The sequence below is a fragment of the Nyctibius grandis genome, chromosome Z, assembly GCF_013368605.1.
Source record: "Nyctibius grandis isolate bNycGra1 chromosome Z, bNycGra1.pri, whole genome shotgun sequence".
Lineage (NCBI taxonomy): Eukaryota > Metazoa > Chordata > Aves > Nyctibiiformes > Nyctibiidae > Nyctibius > Nyctibius grandis.
In genome coordinates, this window is record NC_090695.1 from 17,393,001 (window position 1) to 17,420,521 (window position 27,521).

General features: G+C 40.4%; 1 protein-coding gene and 1 long non-coding RNA gene across 2 annotated transcripts; both read left to right on the top strand.

The window, feature by feature from the left end:
• The first annotated feature begins 373 nt into the window (after positions 1–373).
• Positions 374–25,875, top strand: LOC137676531 (uncharacterized). The gene is made up of 2 exons (XR_011050098.1): positions 374–959; positions 22,409–25,875. It is a non-coding gene; the product is annotated as an uncharacterized lncRNA (long non-coding RNA).
• Positions 25,876–26,093: 218 nt separating this feature from the next.
• HSPB3 (heat shock protein family B (small) member 3) lies at positions 26,094–27,477 on the top strand. Its single transcript, XM_068423586.1, has one exon. It carries the CDS (start codon positions 26,094–26,096, stop codon positions 26,691–26,693), a length of 600 nt encoding a protein of 199 aa, XP_068279687.1. The 3' UTR covers positions 26,694–27,477.
• Positions 27,478–27,521: the final 44 nt, after the last annotated feature.

Here is a 27,521-nt window from a genome sequence, read left to right on the forward strand (position 1 = left end):
TGGGGTAGGCTCGGCGGCCGCCGCCGCGAAGGCCAGCAGAGGGTCCGGGGGCGCCGGCGTTGCCCTGGCGCCGCCGTCAGAGTCGCTGCCGCTGCCCGCACCTCACGGCGCCGGAGCGGCCCTGCGCACGGCGGGGGGGGGGAAGCGGAGGGGGAGGGGCGCGCGGCGGGCGGGCGCGGCACAGCCAACCCCAGCCCGGCACCCGCAGCTCCCCAGCGCTCGCCAGCAGCCAGAGCCCCCGCCCCGCCCACGCCTCGCTCCGCCCCGCCCCGCGCGACGTCCCTGTCAGCTGATCGCACACGTGGGGCGCGAGGAGGGCGTTCTTAAAGGCGCACGCGCGCGCAGGGCCCGCGGTAGTTGCGGTGGTGGGGAGGGCCGCCCGTGGTGGGGCGGGCCGCCCGTACTCGCGCCATGGGAAGGCGGCCGGGACTCCCTCCGAGGCGGGCGCGTCGCCTGGGCACTGGGGCTCTCCCGCAGGGGGGGAGGCGAGGGTTGGAGCCGGCCCCGCTGCGGCAGGTGGAGTGGGGCGAAGCCGCGGGCTCCGGACGAGCGGCAGGCGCGGCTGGGTGGAGGTGTCGGCGAACCGGGCCGTGGGGGATGCACAGCAGCGGGCCCGCGGGCCGTGCTCTTGGGGCTCGCTTCCCCGGTGCCTCCACTGCCGGGACGTCTTGAACTGTCTGAGGCCCCCGCCGTGGGTGCCCCGGCGTGGCGGGGCGAGGCGGGGTGGGCAGGGGCCCTTCGCCCGGCGGCTGGCGGAGCACCCCGGGAAGAGAGTGGCTCCTCGCCCCGGGCGGAGAGCGATCCGGTTCGCAAACACGGACTACTCCTGGCGGGTGGGGACAGGAGTTATGTGTTAACCCCTGTAGAAACAAGGTCTCGTCGGGAGGGACCGAAGTAGCTAAACCACATTCAGCAGAACCTCCGAGTAAACCCGTTTCTGAGAAATTTGATGTAGGCAGGTAAGAAGTTTATCTTCTTTATCCTGTAGCATAGTTCCCCCAACCAGCTGTGAAAGCAGCGCTCCTGCCTTGTACTGCAAGCTAACGTCTGACCCGTAGACTCTTCCGCAGACCTGTACCGTTAGCAGTAACACCCGTCTTGCTGGAGAAGTAGAAGGAAGCTGCTCAGTGTCAGTGTGGGACAGGAAATCTGGAAAGACAGTATCAAGTGAGATAATTCATCAAAAAAAAATCCCGCACTGTAATAAAAAGCATTATGAAAGTAGGAAAGGAGCAAAGAGGAAAGAAGGAGTAAATGAGGATTCAGGAGCAAACAGGAATGTGTATTTTTAAGGACGTTAGTAAGCAGTTGGCCTAGATTTAGTAAACTAGGGTGGGGGGAAGCGTAATTGCAATTGCTGCTCTGATTTTTCTAATGAATTTCATCCAGTTGCAAACAGCCGTGGTTACTACATCCCGTCAGTGTCAGAGAGTGTTGATAAGGCGTTCCCCCCATCTGCCCAAAAGGCAGGTAGTTCTTGTCAATGGCTAATTAATTTTCCTCGTGTGTCTGGTCTAGAAAAAACTTGCTTCCTTTGACCTTCCTTACTTTACTTTGGGAATCAATGTCAAATACAGCTGCATAGCACATTAATTTAGGTGAGTACAAATTAATTTGTTTACTTTAAATCATTCAGAAATTTGCTAATTTTGGTATTTTAATAGCAAAGGGGTGGAAGAAGGGATACAGGCTTGGCCCTACCTGCTATTCAGTATTCTAACTGTTTTCCATACAGTCACAGCCATTGCTGGCAACTTTCTGCTGATCATGAGATGTCCTTTTGACAATGGGAACTACAGGGTGAACAGAGGTGGCTAAAGTACGCCTCTCAAATACTGTAACAAAGGAGCTGCCAGGAACTTGGATTTCATCTTTCTTCTGTCATTGCATGTGATTTTTAACATTTTGCAGTGCTTTCCCCTTAACCTTTAAAACCCTTTATTTCTTCTTTTTAGCAGCAGTAATACATCACTCTTGAGACTTGCTGCCTTTAGATGCTTCTCTAAATGAAAGGTGACTGGAAGAGAATCTAAAGGAGAGCATCAAGAACAAGCAGAGATTTCAGAAGGGTTTCCTGTGCAAGTAATGGGAAAAGACTGGGAATTATTTATTCTAGAGCTGATTGAGGGGAAAATAGAATCCATATGTAGAGTGTTGCTGCAGAGAGGATGTCGTGATGGGAAAAGAAGTCATTGGCTTGCATTGCAGCAAGGGAGATTTAGGTCAGACACTGGAAAACACTTTAATGGGAAGGGTAATCAAGCACAGACAGACATCATGACCAAAAGTAGTAGAATTTCTGAGAGTAGTTGTGAGTTACGTAAACACCACTCAGGTGTGGTTTATCTAGCACTGATCTGGAGAAAATGAGCTAGAACACCCTTCTGTTTTATATGAATCTGATAGATTTAATTATGAAGATGAAATGTGTTTATACATGCAAAGAAAAGTACTTATTCCCAAATGACTATTTTATACATGCAATTTTCTTTATAGCTTATAAACAAGTCCTCATGAACTGAACAGAACATAGGTTTACAAAATCAGAAAAAATGCTAATGTATACACTGCAAATCCCACAGACTTGATTGAGAGAGAAGCCAAGCCTAAGCTTGGATATTAGTCATTCTCTTCACTGTAAACACATGAGTCATTTGGCCATTGTGTAGCCTTATGGCGCATTCATTTTATGACACAAAGTGAAGATTAACATTGAACAACAGCAGAATACAAGTCCTACATCACATGCCTTCTAGCCTACATAGCAGTCATCATGTTGCTGAGATTTCTCTAGCAAAGTCCTGTAGGATTTCTTTCATCTAAAAAGAAGTTCAGTGTTGTATTGGAATATATACCTAATGCAGTGTTAAGTGTGCTAACATTTATGAAGCATAAATGCTTCATAAAGAAGCTTGTCAGCAGGAACTAACATGTCAAGATAGAAGGGAAAAGATCAAAGTATTTTAATGGGGCAAAACCTCATGTGGTGGCTATTAGGTAATAACTTTGGGTTAAAAAAGTGAAGTGAGCTGCTTTGCGGAAGTGCACATGTATCTTCAGTTAAATCCTCTTGCAAAAATTTATTTCTTAAAACTTGTATGAGAAATAATCAATCTTTTACTCAGGCCTTGACCCTGAGAAGTGCTGAGCACAGCATTTAATTATCTATTGTTTATGTCAGTGCAATTTAATGAGTTTGAACATTTTAACCTATGATTGCCACCTGCCAAATTCAAGGGCTTATGGCACTAGCAGTCAACAAATTCTGAAGGTGGAACTGACATAAAATTTATTTGTTCATTAGTAGATAAAGTAGATATTAGCAAGATGGGAATTTAAAATGTAAATACCAATGAATATGCCTATTTCCAAACATATCTGAATGTAATTAGTAGGGCTTTCTTCAGAATTGTATAGGCAGCTGTATAGATACAAGTTGTCCAGCAAGCATTATCTTGGAAAATAATTTGAGGGACAGGCATACTTTAGTTTACCTTTTAGTCATATCCCTTTAATTTCTGGTCTCATTGGTTAAATAGATTCTGGCAAAGATAATACTTGTATAGAAATCCTGCAGAAAGCAGTGCTATTCATTCAGTAGCAGTACGTATCAACAGTGTAGCTGGTGTTCCCATGTCATGGTTTAAATGACCTGAACACTGGGTGTTTTATAAAAGGTGCCCTAAAGCAAAGAGGCCCAGTAGTACATCAGTGATTGAGACCATCTAAACTACTTTGCCACATCAGAATAATTTCATTCACTGAGAGAACAAAGTGCAGGGTGTGTTTGTGCTCCCCTTGTTCCCCCATCCTGCCCAATTGCCTTACTTTCTAATAACCTTAGGTGAAAGGCAACTGACCTTTTCTTTACTAGCAAGAAGGTAGTTGTACTAATCTTCAGTTTTTACTGATATAAGGTGCCCAGATAGCTCTGTTTAATTAGGAGGGTAATATTTTTTTCCCCATTATTAAACTTCTTAAAGTTAAGAAACAGAGATAAAGCATTTGATATCTCTGAGAGTACTGAAAGAGACTACCTTACTCATACTGTGTTATGTTTCAACATTCAGTTTTCCATAGTACAAGGTTGTTACAGAGGCCATACACAAACTCTTATCTCAGCAAGTCACAGGATAGTTAGCAGCAGGAAAGCAAAACTTTGTAATGTGGTTTCATGTTAATACCATAATCCTTACTGTGGTATAATAAAATCTGTAGAGAAAAGCCTCAAATAAAAATATGGACCACTTTGACTCAAGATACTCATACAGTACTGCAAATGCTCCCAAATGCTATGAAATCCCCTTATTAGACATGGCTAGAAATTTAGAATTGGATGCCTTAAAAGATACAAATTCTGATTAGTTCAAAAAGACAAATGATGTATAAAACAGTCTCTGATTTCACTGTCAGAACAGACAAGAAGCTGGAGACAGAAAGCAAGACTAGTTAGAGGAGTTCTGAGGTTCAGCAGCTGGAAAACTGATGGAGAAAAAAAAAAGTATTTGGTCTAATGGTAATAGATTTCTAAGTATAAATGTTAACAGTAAATGTGTGTGGCCAGTTCTCACCAAAGGTATTTCCTAGAAAGATCCGGAAGGGCATAAAAATGCAAAAAAGAACGACATAGAAATCAAAGACTGGAGTTTTTCATAGGGAGAGTCTGAGTGTTAAACAGAGGCCCAGAGCAGTGGGCAGTTGTAGTTGCAGATCTAATTTCAGTGTCTCGGAGCCTGCTGTTAAACAAACCCACGTAACTGTTAGCAGCAAAAGAGAAGCTGCTCTGAGTAAATAAAACTTGAAGCGATTTGCAACTCTTTATCTGATATATTGACAAATGTCAACATGCAGAGATACTACAGGCAAAGGTAAATGAGTGCTATGGGAGAAGCAAGACGTCTCAGTCAAAACTCCTCTCTTTCTCTGTGCTCTAATGCTTTGCTACCTTCTGACATTATGGTCTCCATGTGTGCTATGGTTAGGTATTTCACAGAATCACAGAATGTTAGGGATTGGAAGGGACCTCGAAAGATCATCTAGTCCAATCCCCCTGCCGAAGCAGGATTACCTAGACCATATCACACAGGAACACGTCCAGGTGGGTTTTGAATGTCTCCAGAGAAGGAGACTCCACAACCTCTCTGGGCAGCCTGTTCCAGTGTTCAGTCACCCTCACCATAAAGAAGTTTTTCCTCATATTTATGTGGAACCTCCTGTGTTCCAGCTTGCACCCATTGCCCCTTGTCCTGTCAATGGATGTCACTGAGAAGAGCCAGGCTCCGTCCTCATGACACTTGCCCTTTACATGTTTATAAACATTAATGAGGTCACCCCTCAGTCTCCTCTTCTCTAAGCTAAAGAGACCCAGCTCCCTCAGCCTCTCCTCATAAGGGAGATGTTCCACTCCCTTAATCATCTTCGTGGCTCTGCGCTGGACTCTCTCTAGCAGTTCCCTGTCCTTCTTGAACTGAGGGGCCCAGAACTGGACACAATATTCCAGATGCGGCCTCACCAGGGCAGAGTAGAGGGGGAGGAGAACCTCTCTCGACCTGCTGACCACACCCCTTCTAATCCACCCCAGGATGCCATTGGCCTTCTTGGCCACAAGGGCACACTGCTGGCCATTTTTCCTACAAACGAACACGTGGATATGAAAGCAAGCAAGCAGATTTTGAAAAGGATTTTATCACCTCTTCTCCTCCTTTTTCTTGTTTCCTGAAATACTTGTCTGTCCTCTAGGTAACCTTGCTGGCAAAATAACAACAGGCAGTCTAAAAGCAAAAATTAATGGTAAAAAAGGTCAAAAGTAGAAACCAGTTTCTGACTGTAGTTACACAGATATAAATCTAGTATAATTTTAATGAATAATTAATTTAAACCTATGGGATGTGAATAAAGTAATTGTAATATTACAATTTTATATAGGTTATTTACTCTTCCCTGTACTCCAAAGTAATGTAAGAAGATTTGCATGAAGAAATTTGAATAGATTAGTCAATAGATTATATTGCTGAGCAGACTGGAAGTTACATATATTTTTTCATTTCTGTGTAACCCCAGCCTGAGTTGGTAATGCTGTGGATTCATTTTTCGTTTCATGATTCTTCAATGGAAGGTCATGAAACAGTCCCACAGCAATAAAAACAATAGTTAAGAGTCCTAATCTTAAACTGTCAATCTTGTTTGAATTACTAGCAGAGTTTGAGGACTAACTGATCACAGATAGGGAATCTCCCTTGGTAGCAGGGTTTCTGTGTTTAAGAAACTGTGGAATTTGGAAGCCACGGATGTAGGGCTTTAGGGTTTCTTCTCATACACACTTCACAAAGGATTTGACTTTTCTTTGTGTGATTCCTTTTCTGTGAAATGTAGAAAATAGTGTTTTCCTCTGGCAAGGTGTTGTCAAGATTTAAAAAAAAATTTCACAGTTACAATCTGATTTAACCCTCTACTGCTTGGGGCGCTGTGGAAATACCTTCAAGAGATGGATTAGAAGCTGTACCTTCATGTCCCTGCTGAGAATCAACAAAGAAGCAAACACTTAAGAAATTTAGTCCCATTCCACATAATGTCTATCTTTCTGGGATGAGCTGAACCTTCAGATTTTTGTGACTTCAGTGGTACATTTATGATTAGAGTTTGTAATACATTTCTTACTAGTATAAATATTGTTTACAGAGTATTCAAACATTTCTCTCTCGTGTTCAAATTGGTTTGCCTTTTTACTGAATAAATAAATAAAAGCAATACAGTTATACTATGGTAGTGTTAACATACAAATACATGTTTTCATCTGTAGCCTTTTCCTTTGTTTTAGATCAGATGATGTGAACTCTGTTAGGCCAGAAATACACTTGTGTTCCAAATTTACATTTGGAAATTCCTAAAAATGTTAGAGAGAGAATATTCTGTCTCTTTCAAACTATAAAATGGGCTGGGTTTGGATCCAGTTCTTAAAGCCTTCCACCTTCCCATTTGGTCTTAGAAAATTCTTCATATTTTCAGAACTTCTCAAATCATAGTCTTGTGAAGTTGTGAAAAAAATGCCATTGCACTGGTAAAAGACAATATATCTTATGACCTACATAATACCTCTGTTGTGGCTGGAGATTAACAGTGCTCATTCCATAGGTCTGCCTGTCCAAAGGAAGGGAAGGTGGTGCCTCAGTTAAAGCTGTGCAGACACCTGGAACATGGTTCTGACTGCTGTCAGCATCAGTCCTTCTCTTCACTCTGAAAGAGCAAGATTCAGTAACATCACTGAATTGCTGAGAATAAATATGAAGTCTCAAACCAAATGAAAGAACAGATACTTCTGAAAGAAAAGAAGTTGCATTTTGCTTATGACCTTGTATTTCATATTTACATGCAACATGTTAAGCCATCTTATATACTTCAGCTTTGTACCTTCCTTAAAAGTCATGACTTACTGCGAAGTCAGTATGACTACAAACCTGTGCAACCAAACTTTGCCTGTAGTCTAAATATAGCATATATTAAGAATATGCTCAGCAAAGCATTGCAGCTATCAGTGGAAATGACAATTTCATCTCTCGCTGGAAATAACACCAGATACAAGGTCTCAGTGGTTGAAGTTTTTCTACATTTTAACTTACTTTGTTTCTGAATCTGAAATGCAAAGCAAAATGTCTTTTAGCAAAAAGAGTAAAATCTCAAAATTAGTAAGAAATAATTTGTTGGTATGGATATACCTTTATGGCAGAAATGAACCCAGATTTTAGCCTCATTTAGGTAGTATGTTAAGAAGAGAAAGGGCAAAGTGGTACACATGCTTTAGAGTTTGAACTCTAGTTACCAGTTCACCCAAAAGTAATTCTTTTACTTTTATTCATGTTAGCTAATTTAAGCTATGCAGGCATGTGAACACAAGTTATAATTAAACCTGCATTTTGCTATGTAGCATATCCCGAGGAGCTCTTTTTTTCTTTAAAACACGTCCTGAAAGTCCTGCTGACTAAAGCATGCTTAAATGCTTAAACGCTTTGCTGCATATTGCTGATGAATTAAAGTATATAACTAATGATAAGGCACACATATCAACATACAGCTGAAACAGGATTAAAAAGCAATATCAGAGCATAAGACTCTGGAAGCAAAATCTGAGGTATAGATATCAGTGCCTCAAGAAATCATAACAAGCCTTGAACAATACCAGTCCAGAAGGATAATCCTGTGTCAGTCAGATGTATTTACTAAAAGGATTGTGATTCAGCCACTTTTTGAAGACAAGGAATAGGGAAAAGGTTATAGCAACTGCAGATCATTTTAAAGGATTCCCACTTAGTTGAAAAGCAAGAAATATGGGCCAATGTACTAATTATTGAGGAAAAAAATAGATGTAGTAAGTAAGGAGATGCTGTGAATTGAAACCAACAGGGGAAGTCTTAGAGACAAATCATATCTCTCGAAAGGGTTTGTTTCAATTGTAATTGTTCCTGAGGCACTTTGTGATGTTTCTGTAGGTACAGTTCTATACATCTGAGGTTATAAAAGTTTGAAGCAATGATACGCCAAAAGAATCCAGATAAATCAACTTCATGCTCCCCCACTAGGACAGCAGATGTATTTTGAAGATGGGAACTTAAGAAAATAGCACTACACTGGAAAATATGTCTGGAAGAAGGAAAACAAATGTGTGTAACAAAATGTTGTTTCTTTTTCAGCTCCAGTAATATCTCTGTACTGACGCTATTAAGTAAATAACTTGTGTTTTTAAGTCAAGTCACTCATCTGTCTCCGTGGTTTCCAAAAGCAACTCACATACACAAATCTGAATGGAATCTGTACTGCAGGAATAACATGAAGGTAATCCAAATGTTTTTGAAGCACCGTGCCTTCCAGGTTTGGGAGCAAGGTCACACACTGTTGTTTACTTTGGCTGTGCCTGGAAGTTAAACTTGCCTATGGCCACTGCGTGGGTGAGAAAAGCTTCCACGGATTTCGTCTGATTTCCATGAGTAAAAATGGAATGGTTTGTTAGCAAGCCCTTTTTCCTTGGGTGTTTGGAGGAAGGTCGAGGAAGCCTTTATTGCCATTGATACTTTTTGCAGAGCTATTTGGATGCTGGTGGTATATGTACAGCAGTTTTAAGATGCCTCTGTCAGCTGCTGGAACATATAACAGTATAGACATCATTTATGTTCTTCTTTATTGCTCCCTGCAGAACAAAATTTTTGAGAAATTTTTCTTCCCCTCTCAAACAAGGCAAAATAATAGTTAAGGTAAAATGCATATGATCCTATGGGGAAAAATACAGTGTAGCAAGAGTTAAGGACATTATTGACTGAACTAGCTGTACAGCATTACACTATTTAAACAATTTAATTCTGCTTATGTATGCTGTGTAAAATTAGGTGTAGAAAACAGCTAGAGGCAAAGCCTGTTGTAACTCCCTAGTATATTAACTATGACATTTAGACTTTTTAAGGGTATGAAACATATATAATGATTTGTTCATACAAAAGCATGGACTAAGTCTGGAAAGAATAGAGTGTGCTCTGCTGTCATTGGCTTGTTTTTACTGGGAAGATGTACCGAATCAATAGAGATGTTCAATGACAATTATATTAAATGCGAACTTGCCCTTACTGTGGCCAAGGGCAGATCTGTGTTAACTGCTCTTGTCTGAGATAATCACAATTAGTCACTGTATTTAAAAACACAGTGTACTACTACATTAAAAAGTTCCTTTAGTATTTTCTAACCAAAGGGATTCAAAGGGACAATAGAGGTGCCTATCAGCAAAATAGCTGATTTTAAATATCAGCAAGGAACCCTAAAAAAGCTGTTCTGTTGGCAGGCACAAGCAAGTTGTCTTGAGTTAGGACATTTCTGAGCATTCCTCGACACTGCCTCTCTCTTTTCAGGCTCTATTAACGTGCTTTGGGACTCAGGATGGGGAAACATGACTAGATTTCTGTCAGGATAAGGCTTCCTCCTGACAGACTTTCTGCAGTACGTCTGCACCATTAAATATGCCTTAAGACTTGCAGAGACTCAGGAATTAGACCATTCCATATACTTTATAGTAAAATGTAATTACAAACTAAGAATAGGCAGAATGCTCATTTCTTTTATAGCTTGCTTTTTTTTATACAGACGGTAAATGACTAGCTAGTATTTGGCATTATTATTTACAGGAAATCGCAAGTATACAGTTCAGAGAGAAAATCATGGGGTTTACGCCAACTGTGCTTACGGTAATCCTGAAGAGTGTACGACTTCATTGTCATACACTCTTCAGATTGTGGTCACACTCTGTCTTAGCTGAATTTCCCTGTAAATCAAATACTACTTAAGTTGTTGTACTTAATTATACACACTCAGCTGTCCTTCTGTTTTTCAGTTAATGACTGAAATGAAGGTAGTCTTTTCCTAACACTTGTTCTCAATGCTATTTTACTGTATCAAGACTTGCCCTTAAATATAAATATCTAAAGTTTTCAAAAAGGTAATTAAAATCATAGGTCTAGATTTTTAGCAAACTTTTGTTATCTTTGACAGATTTGGTATCATACGATGCAAATTTCTTTAGGTGATGGTGAGGAGTGTGAAAACCTGTCTAGGAGTTAACGCTATGAGAAGTGCCTCTATTGCCTGTCAAAGTGCACTATAGGAGCTTTGACTTCAGCGAGTATGAAAATTGTGTATTCCTAGTCAGCTCTTCTGATTCCTTTGCATGTTACCCAGAAAAACATCAGGAGAACCTGAAAAGTTACAAGAAGGAAGAAAGGAACCTGTTTTTTATGCATACTCTTTGGAAAGATTGCGATCTGAAAAGGTAGTAAATTTCCAACCGTTTGATCCAGAGACATAAACAGACTCCTCTTGACTTTAACTTTGAATTCAGTCCTGAACTCCTATAACTTCTCATTGGCTAATGAGGTCAAGTTAGGGGTTTTCTAGTACCTACAGTCAGCTTTATGAATAGGAGCCTGTGTAAACCAAGAGAGAATCTGTGCTTTGAACCCCAGTTTTCAAGAACTCATAAATGAATGATCTTTTAAAGATTTTTCTTTCCAGATTCAATTTAAAAAACCCCCAAACAAACAAACCAAACAAAACCACACCACCAGCAAGGGAATTCTTATAGTCATCAAAGATGTTTTGGGAGATAAACAAGGCATCTAAACATCTCCCACTTTCAATACAATGAAAACAATTAGGGTGTAACAGGAAAAGCTTTATATCTCCTGTGACACAAAACCAGCCAACAAAGCATAGACTTAAGGAAAAGACAAAAATTGGGATGTAAGGAAAAAGTGATGTAAGATCTGGTCAGTGAAATACTTGCTAATACCAGGATTTGTTTGGTCAAGATTGCTTATCTGAAATCCCTCTTATGTGGGTTTTTGTCAGCAACTACGATCAAGCTGCTTTTTAATTACTCAAGCGGTAATCCTCACATTCATAGTAATATCTAGGCACACTTCATACAAACAGAATTTTCTTTCAGTCTATACTCAGAAAGTCTCATGTCTGGGATTTACTTTTTAAATGTTGTCTCTCTTGCTAGCATCTAGCATGGAAGTGTGAGTTATGGTATCTATAGAGTGAGCAGTGTATGTATAATATGCACTATAAGTTATTTTATTGCTTCTGACAGTATTTGTTGTACCTCAACCACACAGGGTAGCAGGGGACTATACCTAATATCTGACATTCTAAGATGATTTAAAGAAAATATAACTCCATCAATAAATTTCCTGCTGTGCCTTTGTGCGTGCAATTATCCACAAATATTTTCAACATTTTTCACATATGCAGTTTAGCACATTGGCACATATAGCCACTTATCTCACTTATTATCACTGCAACATTTTTTCATATTAATGTCCAACAAGTCTATGAGGCTTTTTTACTCTTTCTACAGTACAGGTATTATAAAAATAAATATTTAATCCTTTTGTCCTTTTGCTCCTTTTCAGTCCTTACACATGCAAAATTCAGGTTCAATATGAACTTTGCCCAAGAGAGGTCTGAAAGGTGGGCCTACAAGCATTAATTTTAAATAGAACTCAAGCAATTTCATCTTGTAAAAAGCTCTTTGTAGACAAAATCCATGAGTAGTACTACAGTGTGATAAGCCTAGAATGGGCACTCTTGTGTTTTCTTTGCAAACTAATATTCTGCTGGTGAATAAAACAAAAAAGCAAGATCATCAGCCAAACAGGACAGCAATACAATTACATTTACTTGCCAACTGCAGCAAAAGGTAAATCTGCTGTAAACATCTTTGTTTCAATTGAATATGCGTCCATTTGACAAACTTTGATTACTACATGCTTTCTTATTTTCTGTATACTCACCTTCTACTTGCTGCACCCCGTGTTTTCTGTTGCATTATGGTGGTGCCCCAGCCTGTAGCATTGGATGCAGTCATCCACTGCTGTGCTATCACATCCCATGAAGCAAGTGACATACTTGGTGCCATAATAGAGGAGGGTGGAGGGCTTATCCCTTCCCATAAGTCCACCTGTCATACCTGAGTCAGCAAGTTGTTCTTTGGTTTCACCAGGAATATTAAAGGTGTATTCACATTAAACTCAGTTTTGTCTTTATCACTGGTGGTACAGCTTCATACTTATAATTCTTATGATCCTTGTTTGCTCTGTCTTTTTCCTCTAAAGGCCTCACATGCTATCTTGTCTCTGTGTAAGGGTTTTTGCGTACATGCATTAGAAGTTACTGTCTCTCCTGAAAAGCTCGATAATCCAAATAGGGCTAGAATCCTGATACCTCTTCCCCCACTCTTTGAAAGTGGGACAGAAAGACTGTGGTTTGCCAGAATTCATAAAGAAAAGCCTGCAGGAGAGATAAAACCAAGACTGGATTTCTTACCTCCCAAGTCAGTGCCCTAACCACAAGTCCAGCCATCCTTTCTTGCTAATGTCTTGGCAGCTGGATTATAAGCCTGTCTTGTGAGTAATAAATTACCAGTTAGTGGTGGTTGTCTGAACAGCACAAACCCAGTAACACTGCAGACGTACGAGGGAGCAGACTTATGTAGGCAAGAAGCTCAGCTGCATTTCAGTCAAGGGTTTAGGAATAAATACATCAGAGGGCACGCACACTTGGAAATGCATTTCCACTCGGGCATTTTACTGCGTGGGCAGGAACTTTACACTAGCACTATCCCCCTTTCCCCACTGTTCCTACGTATTTTTGGGATGAGGGTGTAAAGACAGCGTGTGAATTCAGCCACTTCGGTGCATTTCTTTGATCTATCCTACATGCAATTACAGCTCCAAAGGTGGGGGAAAGCAAGACAAGGTAGTGAATATTCTGAGTCCATCTTGAATAGTTCTTGGTTAGGAATAAACTGCATTTGTCCTTTGAGCATCTTCCACATATTTTTGAGGATAGGAAAAACTGGCAAGTAGCTGGCCCGTGAAGGAAGGAAGGGAATCACGCTTTAAAAGCCGTTGACAGACCTCTAAGTCAAGCTGAATCTCGGCTCAGGAAAATAGGTCACAACAGTCAGTTTTCTTAAAAACTCATTAAAAAATTAGGTATTCTCTGTGGCAACTGTATAGATTTCAGCTATAGGAGCAAGTCCAAAGCATGCTTTACAGGGTCCTTTGAATCTCACTAAAGTGTTTTTCTTTTTTTACCTTGAGGGAGAAGCCAGCAGCCAAAGCACAGGCTTCTTGTCTTTAACCCATCTGAAGAATATGTGAGGAGGAATACCTGTTCTATTTAATTTCTGGTTTATTTCGTCATGAAGGATAGATAGATTTGGATCATATCTGATTTTTGTAGTCCTGGCTAAACAGTAAACTGAAGCTTTCTGTATAACTAACATGAAATTTGATCACTTGCTTCTACATGGAGGGTTTAAGAAGAAAAGGAAGCTAAGTCTGTTTATTCATTAATGTATAACTCTGTTAATACTTACTGAGGGAACTAAGGCTAAAGATTAATGTTCCTCTGAACACATGAAAATTTGTAAGTAGCAGTACGAAAACAACAAGAGACTGGGAGAATCTTTTGAGTAAAGTTGTATATATTGTGAGCAAAAAGTACAGTACATTTGTATTTACAGCAAATGAATGATCTTCATTAGTATTGATCACTAATTCTTCATTTTCACCCTGTTTAGCAATTCAGCATGCATATTAATGCACTGTCTCAGAACTGAATGAGTCGTGGGCAAAAGTCATGTTCCTCACATGTTTGCTGCTTCATATCTAGGTTTCAGAGGTCTAAGACATATTACTGCATAGAAACAGATATTGGTGAAATTCCCAATCATTTCAGTGGGATGCAAATGGACCCTTCCAATAGAGGCATTTTAACCAGGTCCCACCTGCCTTTCCTGATATCATTCCTGCTGCAGATGGGGAAGTTCTGGTTTATCTCAACTGAGACAGTGGGCAGCACATACTAGATGGATTCGGTCTCCAGACAGGGAACTGCCAAGAGGTTTCCATTTACCACATCAGCTCACTCGTAATTCTCATGGAGGAGAAGTAGATGTGGTCGTATCTAACTTCATAGTGTGGTCAGATCTAACTTCATAGTGTGGTCAGATCTAATTTCACTTTAGAAAACTTGACGTTACTATCTGAATTATTTCCCAAATGTGATTCTATCTACATATCCCACACCCTCACAGCAAATTATGTATCATCATGCTGAAAAACAAGAAGAGGAATACAAACCTAACAGTTGTGGCTATAGTACAGTAAGTGTTCAAGACACATTAAAACCACTGTAGAAATTAGGCACTTAGGAAGAAAATGCTAGGTTTCAATTTTCCTGTGCAGCTTTAATTCAGTCTGCATGTGCCTATCCATTATGATGTGGTGTCCAATTATATAACTCTGCTGTATATTTTCCACTTGACTACTATCTTATTCAGTATTCAATATTCCTTTCTCTTTCCTGTTATTATTGCTGTGTGTGAACCAATGTATTATTTACTCACAACTTGTCAAATTCTGTCTGAGGACAGAGTTATTCATTGCTTTGGCACGTGTTATGATACTTTCTAAGTGTTTCACAGATATTAATTAGTTCATTTTCACAACAATCCTTTAAGATGAGAGAATATTATTATTGCTTCCTTTCAGAAGCACGACTGAGGCACAGAAAGGTAAAGGTCAAAGTATCTATTGATTTTGGGTACCTAATATAAGACAGACAGGATTCTGCAATATTTAGCATCAAGTAGCATCCTAGACCACTTTTAATATTATCTGGAAGTACAGGTCTGAGTGCATAACAATGGTGCAGACCAGGTCTTGACATTCATTTTGGGGTGTTCAGTTTTGGGCCCCTCACTACAAGAAAGACATTGAGGTGCTGGAGCGCATCCAAAGAAAGACAATGAAGCTGGTGAAGGGTCTAGAGCACAAGTCGTATGAGGAGTGGCTGAGGGAACTGGGGGTGTTTAGTCTGGAGAAAAGGAGGCTGAGGGGAGACATTACTGCTCTCTACAACTACCTGAAAGGAAGATGTAGCCAGGTGAGTGTTGGTCTCTTCTCCTGAGTAACAAGCAACAGGACGAGAGGAAATGGTCTCAAGTTGTGCCAGGGGAGGTTTAGATTGGATATTCAGAAAAATTTCGTCACCAAGGGTTGACAACCAAAGGGTTGTCAAGCATTGGAACAGGCTGCCCAGGGAAGCGGTTGAGTCACCATCCCTGGAGGTATTTGAAAGATGAGTAGATGTGGTGCTTAGGGACGCGGTTTAGTGGTGGACTTGGCAGTGCTAGGTTAACGGTCAGACTTGATGATCTTAAAGGTCCTTTCCAATCAAAATGATTCTATGATTCCAGCTCAGACCTGCTGTGGCCCAACAAAGCATGGGCTAATGGAGCCAGGTATTTCTGCTAGCCTTTCTCCCCACATCTGGAGGTAATAACTGCAGGGAGTTGTATCTGGTAACACAAGGGATCAGTCCGGTCATTCTGTAAATGCAGGTAATTAACTCCATATTAGTTTGTACAAAAGGCATAGCTGACATGTAGCAGTCTCCTATGGCAGCCAATTTAAAGGCAGAAAGATACCCCTTAATGAGCTCACCCCATCTATGAGATGTGGACATTAAGGGTAACAAGCTGTTGAAGACAAGTGACTGCAGCAGCTGCATTTTGGAAGGCCCTAATGCCTATTGCATATTCAAATGGGGTTGAATTTTGCAAGTGGTAATGCACCTGATATGTAATTGGTGTGTAGCAAGCATCTTTTGTAACCGCATCACTTAGCTATCTAAGTGCTTACTTCATACTTGGATATGGATAAAAATAAGCCTAAAATATGTGAAAATAATGCTGGACATTTTAGACCAGGAAATTTAAAATATTATCAGAGTATGCAAAGTGACTTCAAAGACTAAATAAATTGAACATCTACTGAGAAGAAATATTAACTTTGAATTTTTACATAATCAGAGTGCAGAACTGCAGCACTTTTCCAGCTTGCGGAATAGTTCAGTGTCTTTTTATAGTATAGGCAGGATGCATTGTTGACTCTGGGAACAAGTAAAATAAGAAGAGGAGGAAACTGAATTTGATCTCTCAAACAGCAGAGTCCTCTTGTACTATTTCAGTACCTAACCTTAGAGGATGCTGCTTTTCTACGGTGCTAGACTAGGCCCAGGATTACAGAATTACCAGTTGTTTGTACGTTGGTCCCAAATCTCTGTTGCTATGCAGTCTGTGCACATTAGCCCTTCCAGAATGACAGTTCATACAAGAGTTCATTGCTATTGTTTGCTCACTGATTGCTAACAGCTCTCTATGGCTTCCTATACCCAGGAAGAATGAAGCATGGCTTGGTAACTGAGGCCCTAATTCTTGTTCCTGAGCAGAAAAGGGGCCTCTCTCCAAATTACACATATTCAGGTAGGAGAACTAGATCAAGAACAACGTGCAAACTGTATCAAAGCGGACCCTTGGCTCCCAGGGAGGAACTAGAAAGCATCCCCTCCTCAGTTGGGTCATGTGTTAACCCTAAAATGTTGTACATAAAAAATATAAAACTATTGCCAAAAAGAAAATCTAACATTGTACCAGTGGAAAAAAATGCCATAGGCTGTAAACCACTGGTATGTGACTTAATAGTCTGCCATTGTTCTTAATCCTGTTATTGTTTTCTTTGCTATTTGTTTCCACAGCTAAATTCCAGCAGTGACAGAAAATGGGTAACAGTGAGACAGAGTAGAGTCCATCTGAAACTATCTAGTGGTTCTTTCTCTCCCAGATTGTTGCTAGAATAAGGTTTAATCCTGCAACCTTTACTTCTCCAGTATCCCCACTGAATGCTATGGGAACAGCAATGCGAGTAGGGAGCTGGTGAACTGGACAGACAATCACTCGTTATTCAACATCCAGTTGCCTTCGGCTACTATCACTCAGTATTTTTAGCTGAGTTGAGAGCTTGTTTGTACACTAGTAATCAAACTTCCTCTGTTTTAGAACATTTCTCTCAATTAATTTTGTCTTTCACTCATTCTCCTCTTCTAACTTTATCCATCCGTCGGTCATTCTCTGTATAACCGAATATATTTTGAATTGATACAAAAATGCCAACAGTGCTAACTCCTTTCACTGTGTGTCAAATCTCCCTCTGTGGTTTGTGGTTCTGCTTATGGTTAACTCTTCTGAATGATCTTCCTGTGGCTTTGTTCATCCCTATCATGAAGAATCCCCACCTCACTTTATAAATAACAGAGACCATACTCTTTTGCCATCTGTAAGTAGGTTTGACCGGCCCCAAAGAATGCTACAATTTATATTCTAACACACTTAAAAATGCCCAGTAAAGATCTGAATTATATTTTAAAACTTCTCTCCAAGAATAGGTAATCACTTAGAAGTCCAGTATTACAAATATGGCTACAGAACTCTCCTATTAGCCTGCACAGACCTAATTTACCTACTCGAAACAGCAAAGATTAATATGGAAAAAAGAGCTTCTACTGTGAAAATAAAACAGTTTCTATAACTTGGGAGTTAAATCTGCCTTTATAAACATTATTACTCTCTCACGATCTCACGACAAGTATTTTATTTGTTGCACAACATGCTATTTAAACATAAATATTAGCATAATAAAGTCTAATTAAGGATCTTCTGGCCTTCAGTGGAACAATACACAAGCAATAGATTTCGCACAGCAATTCTGCTGTATATTATTATAAAAATAGCTGTATTGATAAATATTTGTTGGGAGGAAAGTATTGTAGTAATGGAAAGAAAGTGCTACCTTACCTACTAACCAGGTATCTGGTCATATGTTATGAATGCTTACATGTACAGAGATCATTGCTTAGAGGGTATGATAAAGACTGAGTCAGATTCTGCCAGTATGTTATGTGATACGATTACATTTTTAAGAAGAAAAACAAGTCTCCCATTATTTTTTCCCAACCTGTATGGCATGGAGTCTTTGCATATAGGTAAGTGTACAAAGCAGGCCAGAAAACATGTTTTCAGATTTTTCAAAGACTAACATGTATGAACAGAAGCTCAAATAAGAGAAATAAGTTTTAAACTTCAGGCTTAACACTTCATTGAAGCGCTCACTACTCATGTCTGTGGAAGATCATGACTGTCCAAGTCTTGTAAATTGAGATTTACAGTAAACTTAATCTGTGATCTGAAAGAAAAATCTGGCCAAGTGCTGTCTTCTGAGCTGAATGCATACTATGAAAGAACATGCAATTTCAGAACTAGTACGGATGATAATATCAAAATTAAGGATGTAAGCTCTGCACTGATATACACTATGTGATGTGCAACTCCAATGAAGACAAAAGGTTTATGTCATTTATATGTAAGAATTTGGTCCTCAGATTTAACTGAAAACTCTATCTACAAAAAAAGATTTCTAACATCAGATTTTACAACCTCTGCAGCCTTCCTGGCATCACCAAAGTCAGGAAATTAAGACAATACGAGAATATTGTTCTAACTCCAACACTGAAGGAAATAACAATTCTGACATAGGAGACAGATTTTCGTTGGCTTTCTCCATGTGGACAGGCAAGAGGAGGCAGTATTTTTGCCAATGAATTATTGGCTTTGCTTCTAAGACTGGAAACCTGAGGAAGAGGCTGACTTTGTGATACAAATAGGTGGCCCATAGAATGGAGACATGGCTACCAATGAATTTCGCATTATCCACTAAGTCAGCATATGAAGACAGTATGAATCCCCTATCAGTCACTCTAAACTTGAGATTTTGGGGCAAGCTTTCCACTCTCAATACTGACCCACCCAGTATCCAGCTGCTCCTCATCGGTTACAGATGCTCATCATAGAAGTTAAATCCCAAGCTATGTTGACATTGAACAGCACATTTATGTCACTCCAGAAAGGATTTGTTCACCAACCATAGCAAACTCTTCCTGTAAATCCTTCAAAAATCACAGCAGTTGCTCTTTAAGGACTTTCTGGATGAGGTACTTCTACCCTGGAATTTCTAGCTGACGACCTTCTAGATCAACATGTTGAATCTCAGCCTCAACGAATTTTGGGTTGAGTGATCAGGGAACCTTTGCTTGGCCCTAGGTAACTAATCCACCTTTGTCATGTATGGTGGTGGGTGAGTTTTATGTTATTTGGAAAAATTTTTATGGATTCATGATGTTAAAGAAGAATCTCATTGATCCCACTTGTGCCTACAAGACACAGTCACAAAGGATGCAGGATGCAGCAGCACAGGATGCTTTAAATTAGTGGCTTCATTTAGCATCCAGTGCCAAAGTTGTAGATTTTAGCTAAAGCCACAAGCCACCTTCATATCAAGGGCCATTCAGCTGACATCTTATTGCTAGTAAATACTCAGAAAGTATTGCCCACAGCTCTAAGATTTCCTAAATACATGGAACTATGTATTCTGTAATGTAGTTTTGACTCTTATCACTCATGTCGTAATAAAATATTTTAATGGTAACTGAGCAACAAAATGTGTTCAGTTATATCTTTAGTATACCAACACTTCAACATAGTGAAAATTTTAAATCTCAAAATTCGTTTAGTAAGTTCAATTATTTTCTGGCAAGTAATTATTTTGACAGACATATCCAGAGCATCAGTAGACCATAGGTCTTCATGTTATTCCATCTATTTAACTTCAGTCTTACCTTTGTTCTTAGGAAAAAACTAAACAAAATGACATCATGGGGGGGTTGTGCTAATTACAGGTTAGCATGTTTTATGTGTAATTTAGGTCCTAGGTATTCCAGCCCTTACCCCTAGAAGCCTTAGGGAGTACTTAATTTTAAACAGCAGAAATATTCCTACTCCCAGAACTCCATAGGTGAGTTTTTCAGTACTTCTATTACTTTTACTAAAGTGGTCAACCTCAAAACATGCAAACCTGACGGTCTGATCCATGGAATAAATGTTTTGCATCCTAAATAAGCAAGTGAGCACTTGCTATGAAGTTTAAACAGATCCAAAATAAATACACCAGTCTTACTGTACTCAACTGCCTTGAGTTATTCCTATCAAGTCTCAAGTCAAGACCAGTGAGGCAGAGGAGGAGGAAACCTGAAAACTGGCATTCTTCTTGGAACACTAGTTAATTTGTAACTGGTGAACAATAAGACTGTTTTGTACATCAAGAGTGCATTAGATCCCGCCTTTCAGTGGCAAAACAGAGCTTCCAAGCCCTTAGGCACATTATTCTCTTTTAATTATCCATTTCCTCTCTACTGTTCTGTGTGCAAGAAGTGAACAGATTATCATCACTCTAAATAAAATACTATAGTTTGCTTTCTATAGGAGTTCCACGAGAATTTTTGAGGCACAGATGCATTGCCTATAACAGACACAAAAATATTTAGAAAACAAGCCATGTGAATAACAAAGCGAATACTTGTAAAGAGTTCCATGATATCACTTTAGAGTAACTTTTATAGTAACTTGGAATTTTAAAATCATTATTATACTAGTTGTATTTTTATTCCTTCACTGTTCTGTAAAGATGTTGTTCCAACAGTGGCCCCTGTGGTCCTGTCATCCCTCATCCTCATCCTTCATCTGCTCTTCTATCATCTCAACATGTCAAAAAAAACGCTTGTAATGGTGGATATAACATGTCAAAATGGTAGTCCTTTCCATGCTTACTTATATCTCTTACATAGCTTCCTAACAAATGAGCAAACACTTGATTCCTAGTGCAAAAGCTGAGATTAGTTTTCCACTTCTTAAGAGGCTCCTAAAATTAGGAGGTCGAGTTTACAGTTACAAGTGAGCATCAGTGCCCTGGAGAGATTTTCCAAGAGGCTGGGCAGATCCAGCCTTTTCCAGGTTTTGAAGGACATGACCCCCAGGCTGAAGTCTTCCTTTGGTTAAGCTGGCTATGTAACCACACAGCCTTTACAGCTTGCAAGAAGTTTTATAACAGCATGAAGTCTTGCTGCAGAAAGAGTTATGTTGTGATTCACTGACCAATATAAATACCATGTGATCGGAATGAGACATTAATAAAAAAGAATCCCTCAATATTTCCTGAAAGCAGAACACTTGGTATCTGCTGACTGGACACTTGCAGTAGTTGTGATTACATTTTTGATTCCTTCAGAGCTTACACATATGCAGATCTAACAATCCAGCTAATGGGACAACTCATAGCTCTAAGAAGTAATGGACTCAAAGTGACACAAGCAGGAGACAGTAATTTTCTCACTCTACAAAAATACACCTTCCATTCTCACTTACATTTTATTTTACTATCTAACTCTTTGGTATCACCGCAAAGCTTAAGCTCCCATATTGTGTATAGCAGAGCCAGCACCAGTAAAACTGACCAAGTCCTACTCTTCCTTACGTTTCTTATGTATTACCAAGTCTGAAATGATGGTATCTCTTTTGAATGACATGTGAAGTAGATCATGAGTGGCATCCTTGGGTACTTAGGTAAAAGTAATTGCAGTGCTCTGCCTAAATTCGTCTGGATAATTACATGGCTCTCATTTGAATTTAACCTGTTAGCTTTTGCTAGAAGAGTTCTTGTTCACTTCATCCTGCCATCCTTTTCATTTTTTCCCCCCTTTCAGCAGTTACTGTATTTCAATGGTAGTTGAAATACATACTTCTCTTCGGGAAATCAAGCATGCAGAGAATTGCTACAAGGCAATCTATTATTTTAAAGTTGTGTCAAGCAGGATGCACCTTATTTCTTTAAGACGTGCATCAAAAATGTGTTATTCTCACGAGTTCATGCACCTTGCATTTTTGCAGTTTGCAGTAGAGCCTCACAGCCTCACCAGGATGCTTGCTTTTTGTGTTTTCTATGAGTTCAACACGAATCAAATATTTATTCCCCTCTCCCTCCAAAATACTGAGGAAGAAGCTTGTGTTAGCGTGAAAATAGGCTGTTGTAAGTTAAACTCCCGCGGTTTGCTGCCTTTGGTTTGTCTTTCCACGCAGGTGTTCCGCAGGCCGATGACGGTGCCCGGTGCCCGGGTGCCGCCGGCAGCCGCGGTTCTCCGTTCGCAGCTATGTTCCGGTCCGACCACAAGATGTCGCTGTGGCCCGCTTACACCGGCACCGCGATTCTCCGAGCCAACTCCTGCAACTCGCTCGCGGATCCTGTCCCCCCTCTTCAAAAATCCCCCGACGATATTGAGAGCATAACTACGTGCGATCAGAGAAAGAGAGCATGGACTGACAAGTGCGAGCCCGCGGTAACTGATTGCCTGGCTCCAGCTTTGCAAAGAGCAGCTCCACAATACTTCCCACGCCCATCGGTGGTTTCCCACCCGCTGTGCAGCACGTGGCGAGGCCTTCGTGTGCACAGAAAAACAGGGAGAGAAAATCCAAGGCACGGAGCTGGCAATGAAGGACATCGATCCTGCTCCTGCTGGATCTGCTCTGAAGGTTTAAAATTACCTTGGTTATCAATTGTGCTGACCTTGGTTATCAAAGGGACCTCGACAGGTTGGATCGATGGGCCAATGCCAGCTGTATGAGGTTCAACAAGGCCAAGTGTTGGGTCCTGCACTTGGGGCACAACAACCCCACGCAACGCTACAGGCTTGGGGAAGAGTGGCTGGAAAGCTGCCTGGCAGAAAAGGACCTGGGGGTGTTGGTTGACAGCCAGCTGAATACGAGCCAGCAGTGTGCCCAGGTGGCCAAGAAGGCCAAAAGCATCCTGGCTTGTATCAGAAATAGTGTGGCCAGCAGGACTAGGGAAGTGGTCATCCCCCTGTACTCAGCACTGGTGAGGCCATACCTTAAATCCTATGTTCAGTTTTGGGCCCCTCAGTACAAGAAAGACATTGAGGTGCTGGAGCGAGTCCAAAGAAGGGCAACGAAGCTGGTGAAGGGTCTAGAGCACAAGTCTGATGAGGATTGGCTGAGGGAACTGGGTTGTTTAGTCTGGAGAACAGGAGGCTGAGGGGAGACCTTATCGCTCTCTACAATGACTTGAAAGGAGGTTGTAGCAAGGTGGGTGTCGGTCTCTTTTCCCGAGTAGCAAGCGATAGGACAAGAGGAAACGGCCTCAAGTTGCCCCAGGGGAGGTTTAGACTGGATAGCAGGAAAAATTTCTTCACTGGAACAGGCTTCTCAGGCAAGTGGTGGAGTCACCTTCCCTGGAGGTATTTAAAAGACAAGTAGATGTGGTGCTGGACATGGTTTAGTGATGGACTTGGGGCAGTGCTAGGTTAATGGTTGGACTCGATGATCTTAAAAGTCCTTTCCAACCAAAATTATTCTATGATTCTAATTGTTTTTAAAATGCATTGCTCAACTGAAGCGTGCTACAGATATTTGAAGGGTATAGCAGCATAAGCATCAGAAGTTCCTCAGAATTACAGCACCACGTCCATATTTAAATTTGAAAGCCCAAAAATATATCTTAAAATGCTGTGGTGTTTGCATTTCAAAGGTGTTTTCTTTTTCCAGTTGACATATTCTCCATGTTAGCAGCAAAGAGATAAGAAAGATGGTGCTAATTCCTGAGCCCTTAGGTGGCAAGCAGAGGGAAGAGGGGGCTGGACTGAGGAGAGAGTAGGATGGGAGGGCAGAAAGAGGATATATGACTTCAGTACCAAAATCTTTCCAGTTCTTTGTCCTACAGAGTAGAAAGGGATCCTATAAACTTCTGTAGAGCTTTGCACATGACATGAATTTAAAGGGTATTCAATGCATCTTTTGTCATAATTAGACCTGACAGATAGTTCCAAGTATGCTTAACATAGACATTTGAAAGACTAACACAACTGTTTCTGGGAATAGATATAGCTGTCTCACAGTGAGCTGCACTGAGGTGGTGGTTTCTGTTTTCATTTAAAGTGTAAGTATAGGCAAGTTTACCTCTTTCCAGAGAAGATGGAAATAATTAAAATAAAATAAAAAATAAATGAATGTGGTATTCCTGCACAGTACATTTATTAATGAAGTGCAAATTTGAAGTAAAATAAGTCAGGCTATCATCACAGAATTCAGTAGGGACAGCAATGACTTTCAGCAATCTCTAATAGCATAGTATCACAACCAACCAGGCATGCTGCTTCACTTCAGGGTTAAACTTTCCTCATCAAGTGAATCATTGGCTAGCAAAACAGAAAATAGCTGCTGAATAGATAATGGGCAACGCTCCAGGTTATTTTTATCACTATTTTAGCAAGCCATACATTCAGAATTACATTTTTAAATTATTTCTGGAGGACAGTTTGACAGGAGAAGAGTCAATAGTTCAATAAAGTAGCATAACGCTCCTTTCCCACAATACTCAATTAAATGGTTGGACATCAATGTAAGTTATCTTGAACCTTTGATCTACCTTCGAAAATTTCCTTACCTTGCAATGCATCCTTCATGAGTCTAAATTAAAGTAGCAACCTTAGAGCTTTATAGATATGTCTAGTAATCCTGGTCTGCTATCGACTCAATACAGAAGTTTCTGATAGCTATCAAAATTCAAATGCCTCTTTATTTGGGAGTCCATTAGCAACCAAAGATCCCGTATAAACTGACTTGCCATTTTCATGGTAATGGAAGATATAAGGACAAGAGAGCGACAGAGCTCTGAACAACAATAGCTAAACAAGAAGGAATAAAAGTATCTCGTTTGATTATTTCTAGCCTAGTGCAACTGAGGGGAATAAACAGTTTTGACCATCAGTTGCCATAGTGCATTCTGCTTTACATTGCCAAGCCCAGCTAGAGAGATCTTCTAGCAAACATACTAAAACTTGGAAATGTTTTTCCCTTTTCACTGCACTTTCCTCTTACGTCTTGTTAACCAAACTATTAATGCTTGTAGGCATTATTTGCCCTGAGATTGTGAGGAGCAAGAAGATTACACCACAGAGAGCCTTTGAGGTCATCAGTCCTGCTCCCCAGACATATGCAGTAGACGGGATCATAGATTCAAGCTGTTAAGCCCCAGATGATGAAGGTTATGGGACAATGTGGGAGCATTAAGGATTTTGAGTTGTCTTTACTATTCTGCTGGGGAAAAATAACTCTGCCCTCTCCTGGACGCTGTGAAACATGACCTTTCGCTGTAGTTCTCCCTGCACTCTTGAGTCTGACTCCCCGACATGCTGGAGAAAGCTCTGCTGTGTTTGTAGGTCACTAAGATTGCAGACCCAGCCCTTCAGGCACCCCTTCTTTGGGCAGGGGTAGTTATGGTTCCCTCCTCCCACCAATAACATGGTTAACCATGCCTGTATTTCACTTATGCACAACTTCTGCAACAATATCTATGCACTTGATAATTTTGTAGTTTACCTAATCTGAAATCTGCTCCATTTCTACTGTCAAGCTAATTAAATCCTTTCCCTCGGTAACTTTGTATTTCAGTTAGAAGAAATGCAGAATTTGTATCTATTGCCATGTATCCCTTGGAAAAACAGAATCATTAAACTTCCATTTAAATCAAAGAATCTTTCACATTATTTATCTGCTCATTATTCATAATGACAAACAGCACAATATTGCAATAATCGGGGGTGCGTTAAAATTCTGCTTTTACTACTCATGCCTGAAAGCTGTGCACATGTTGAAGCCACTCAAGACCCCAGCACTATAAATAGTGCTCCATTGTTAGTGGATAAAAGATGAAACAAGTCTCCCAGCACTGGAGCACAGCACACCCTATTAAATGTTAAGCTCTGCCTGTGCTAAAAGTGAAAGGCGACATCAACCAACAAACCAGTCTGCGGGTAAGGCATACGGCTGGGAAGAGTTTGCTCTGACTCTGCAGCTTCCCCAACACGACACAGGAGCGGCAGCTTGTCGTCCTGCCTCAGCTATGGCAGAAGGTGTTATAAGACACTGGGTGGAAACTCCCATACGCTACCAAGAGCAGTTTGCTGTCCAAGAGCTGGAAGCATACAAACTGGACCACTCTCTATACGCTTTGCCGGGACCGTCTACGGCTGCACTGGGCAACAGAAGGTGTATCGCGGAAAGTGCAGCTGGGGCCGGGAAGAGCGGCCAGGAGGAGGAAAACACAGGCTTCCAGGTCTTGCTGGACGTTGTGCAATTCCGTCCCGAAGATATCATTATTCAGACTTTTGAAGGCTGGCTTCTGATCAAAGCTCAGCACGGACCCAGGATGGACGAGCACGGTTTCGTATCCAGAAGCTTCACCAGACAATACAAATTACCTGATGGAGTGGAGAACAAAGACTTGTCTGCACTTTTCTGCCATGATGGCATTTTGGTTGTTGAAATGAAGAACTCGGTGGGAAAGAATTAGAGTCTTGTCCATAGTTTATTGGTGAGATAAAATCATTCTTAATATAACAAAATAACATCCTTCGAGCAACGCTGTAGAGTGTACTAAGCATGTGGCTGTATTTATATTACAGCAAAGGAAAATCTTTGTATATGTTTTTCAGTATGCTAAGTTTATTGTTTGATGTGAAATGTTAGACTGCTTGCCTCCAGCTACATACGTGATGGAAAGCCAGGCTTTTTGAACAGTAGAAAATTCAGGCTAGTCATAGCAAGAAGAAAAAAAATCTGTTTGATAACATATTGAAAGTAAAGTACATTTATGAGTTCAGTAGGAGGAGCTGTATTTCTAAGGAATAAGCATTTGTCATACATAATCATTAAAGAAGCAATAGACAGGTTGTGAGTCTTATGGAAATTTAATTTACATACCAAAAATTCTGTTTTCTAATTTTTAAGATTAAAGTCTTCTTCCTTAGGCTCTGGAAAAGCACGCAAATTGAAGGATACTATCAGGAAAAAAAGCTATTTCCATAATTCAAGCTTGTATGCAAAAAAACCCTTGAGAGATTACTTTTTAGAAGTGTGTTACATGTTTGAAACTATAAGAAAAAAGAATAATCACTGACTACATTTGCTTGAAAACACAGTAAGTAGAAATACTTTCTGTCAAAGACAAATTAATTTGGAAGAAAATATTCAAAGACATTTAGAAAATTATTTTTATTTAACATATTCTGCTGTTAGCAACTGAAGAAAAAATATATTGTTTACAAATACTCAAAAGGATCAAATTCTTCCTTGTCCTGCCCCAGTAATAAAATTGCATTACTCTAGTACAGATGCCTTT

Excerpts from the sequence above, each read along its gene's own strand:
- HSPB3 (XM_068423586.1), top strand. The coding sequence starts at position 26,094 with ATGTTAAGCTCTGCCTGTGCTAAAAGTGAAAGGCGACATCAACCAACA.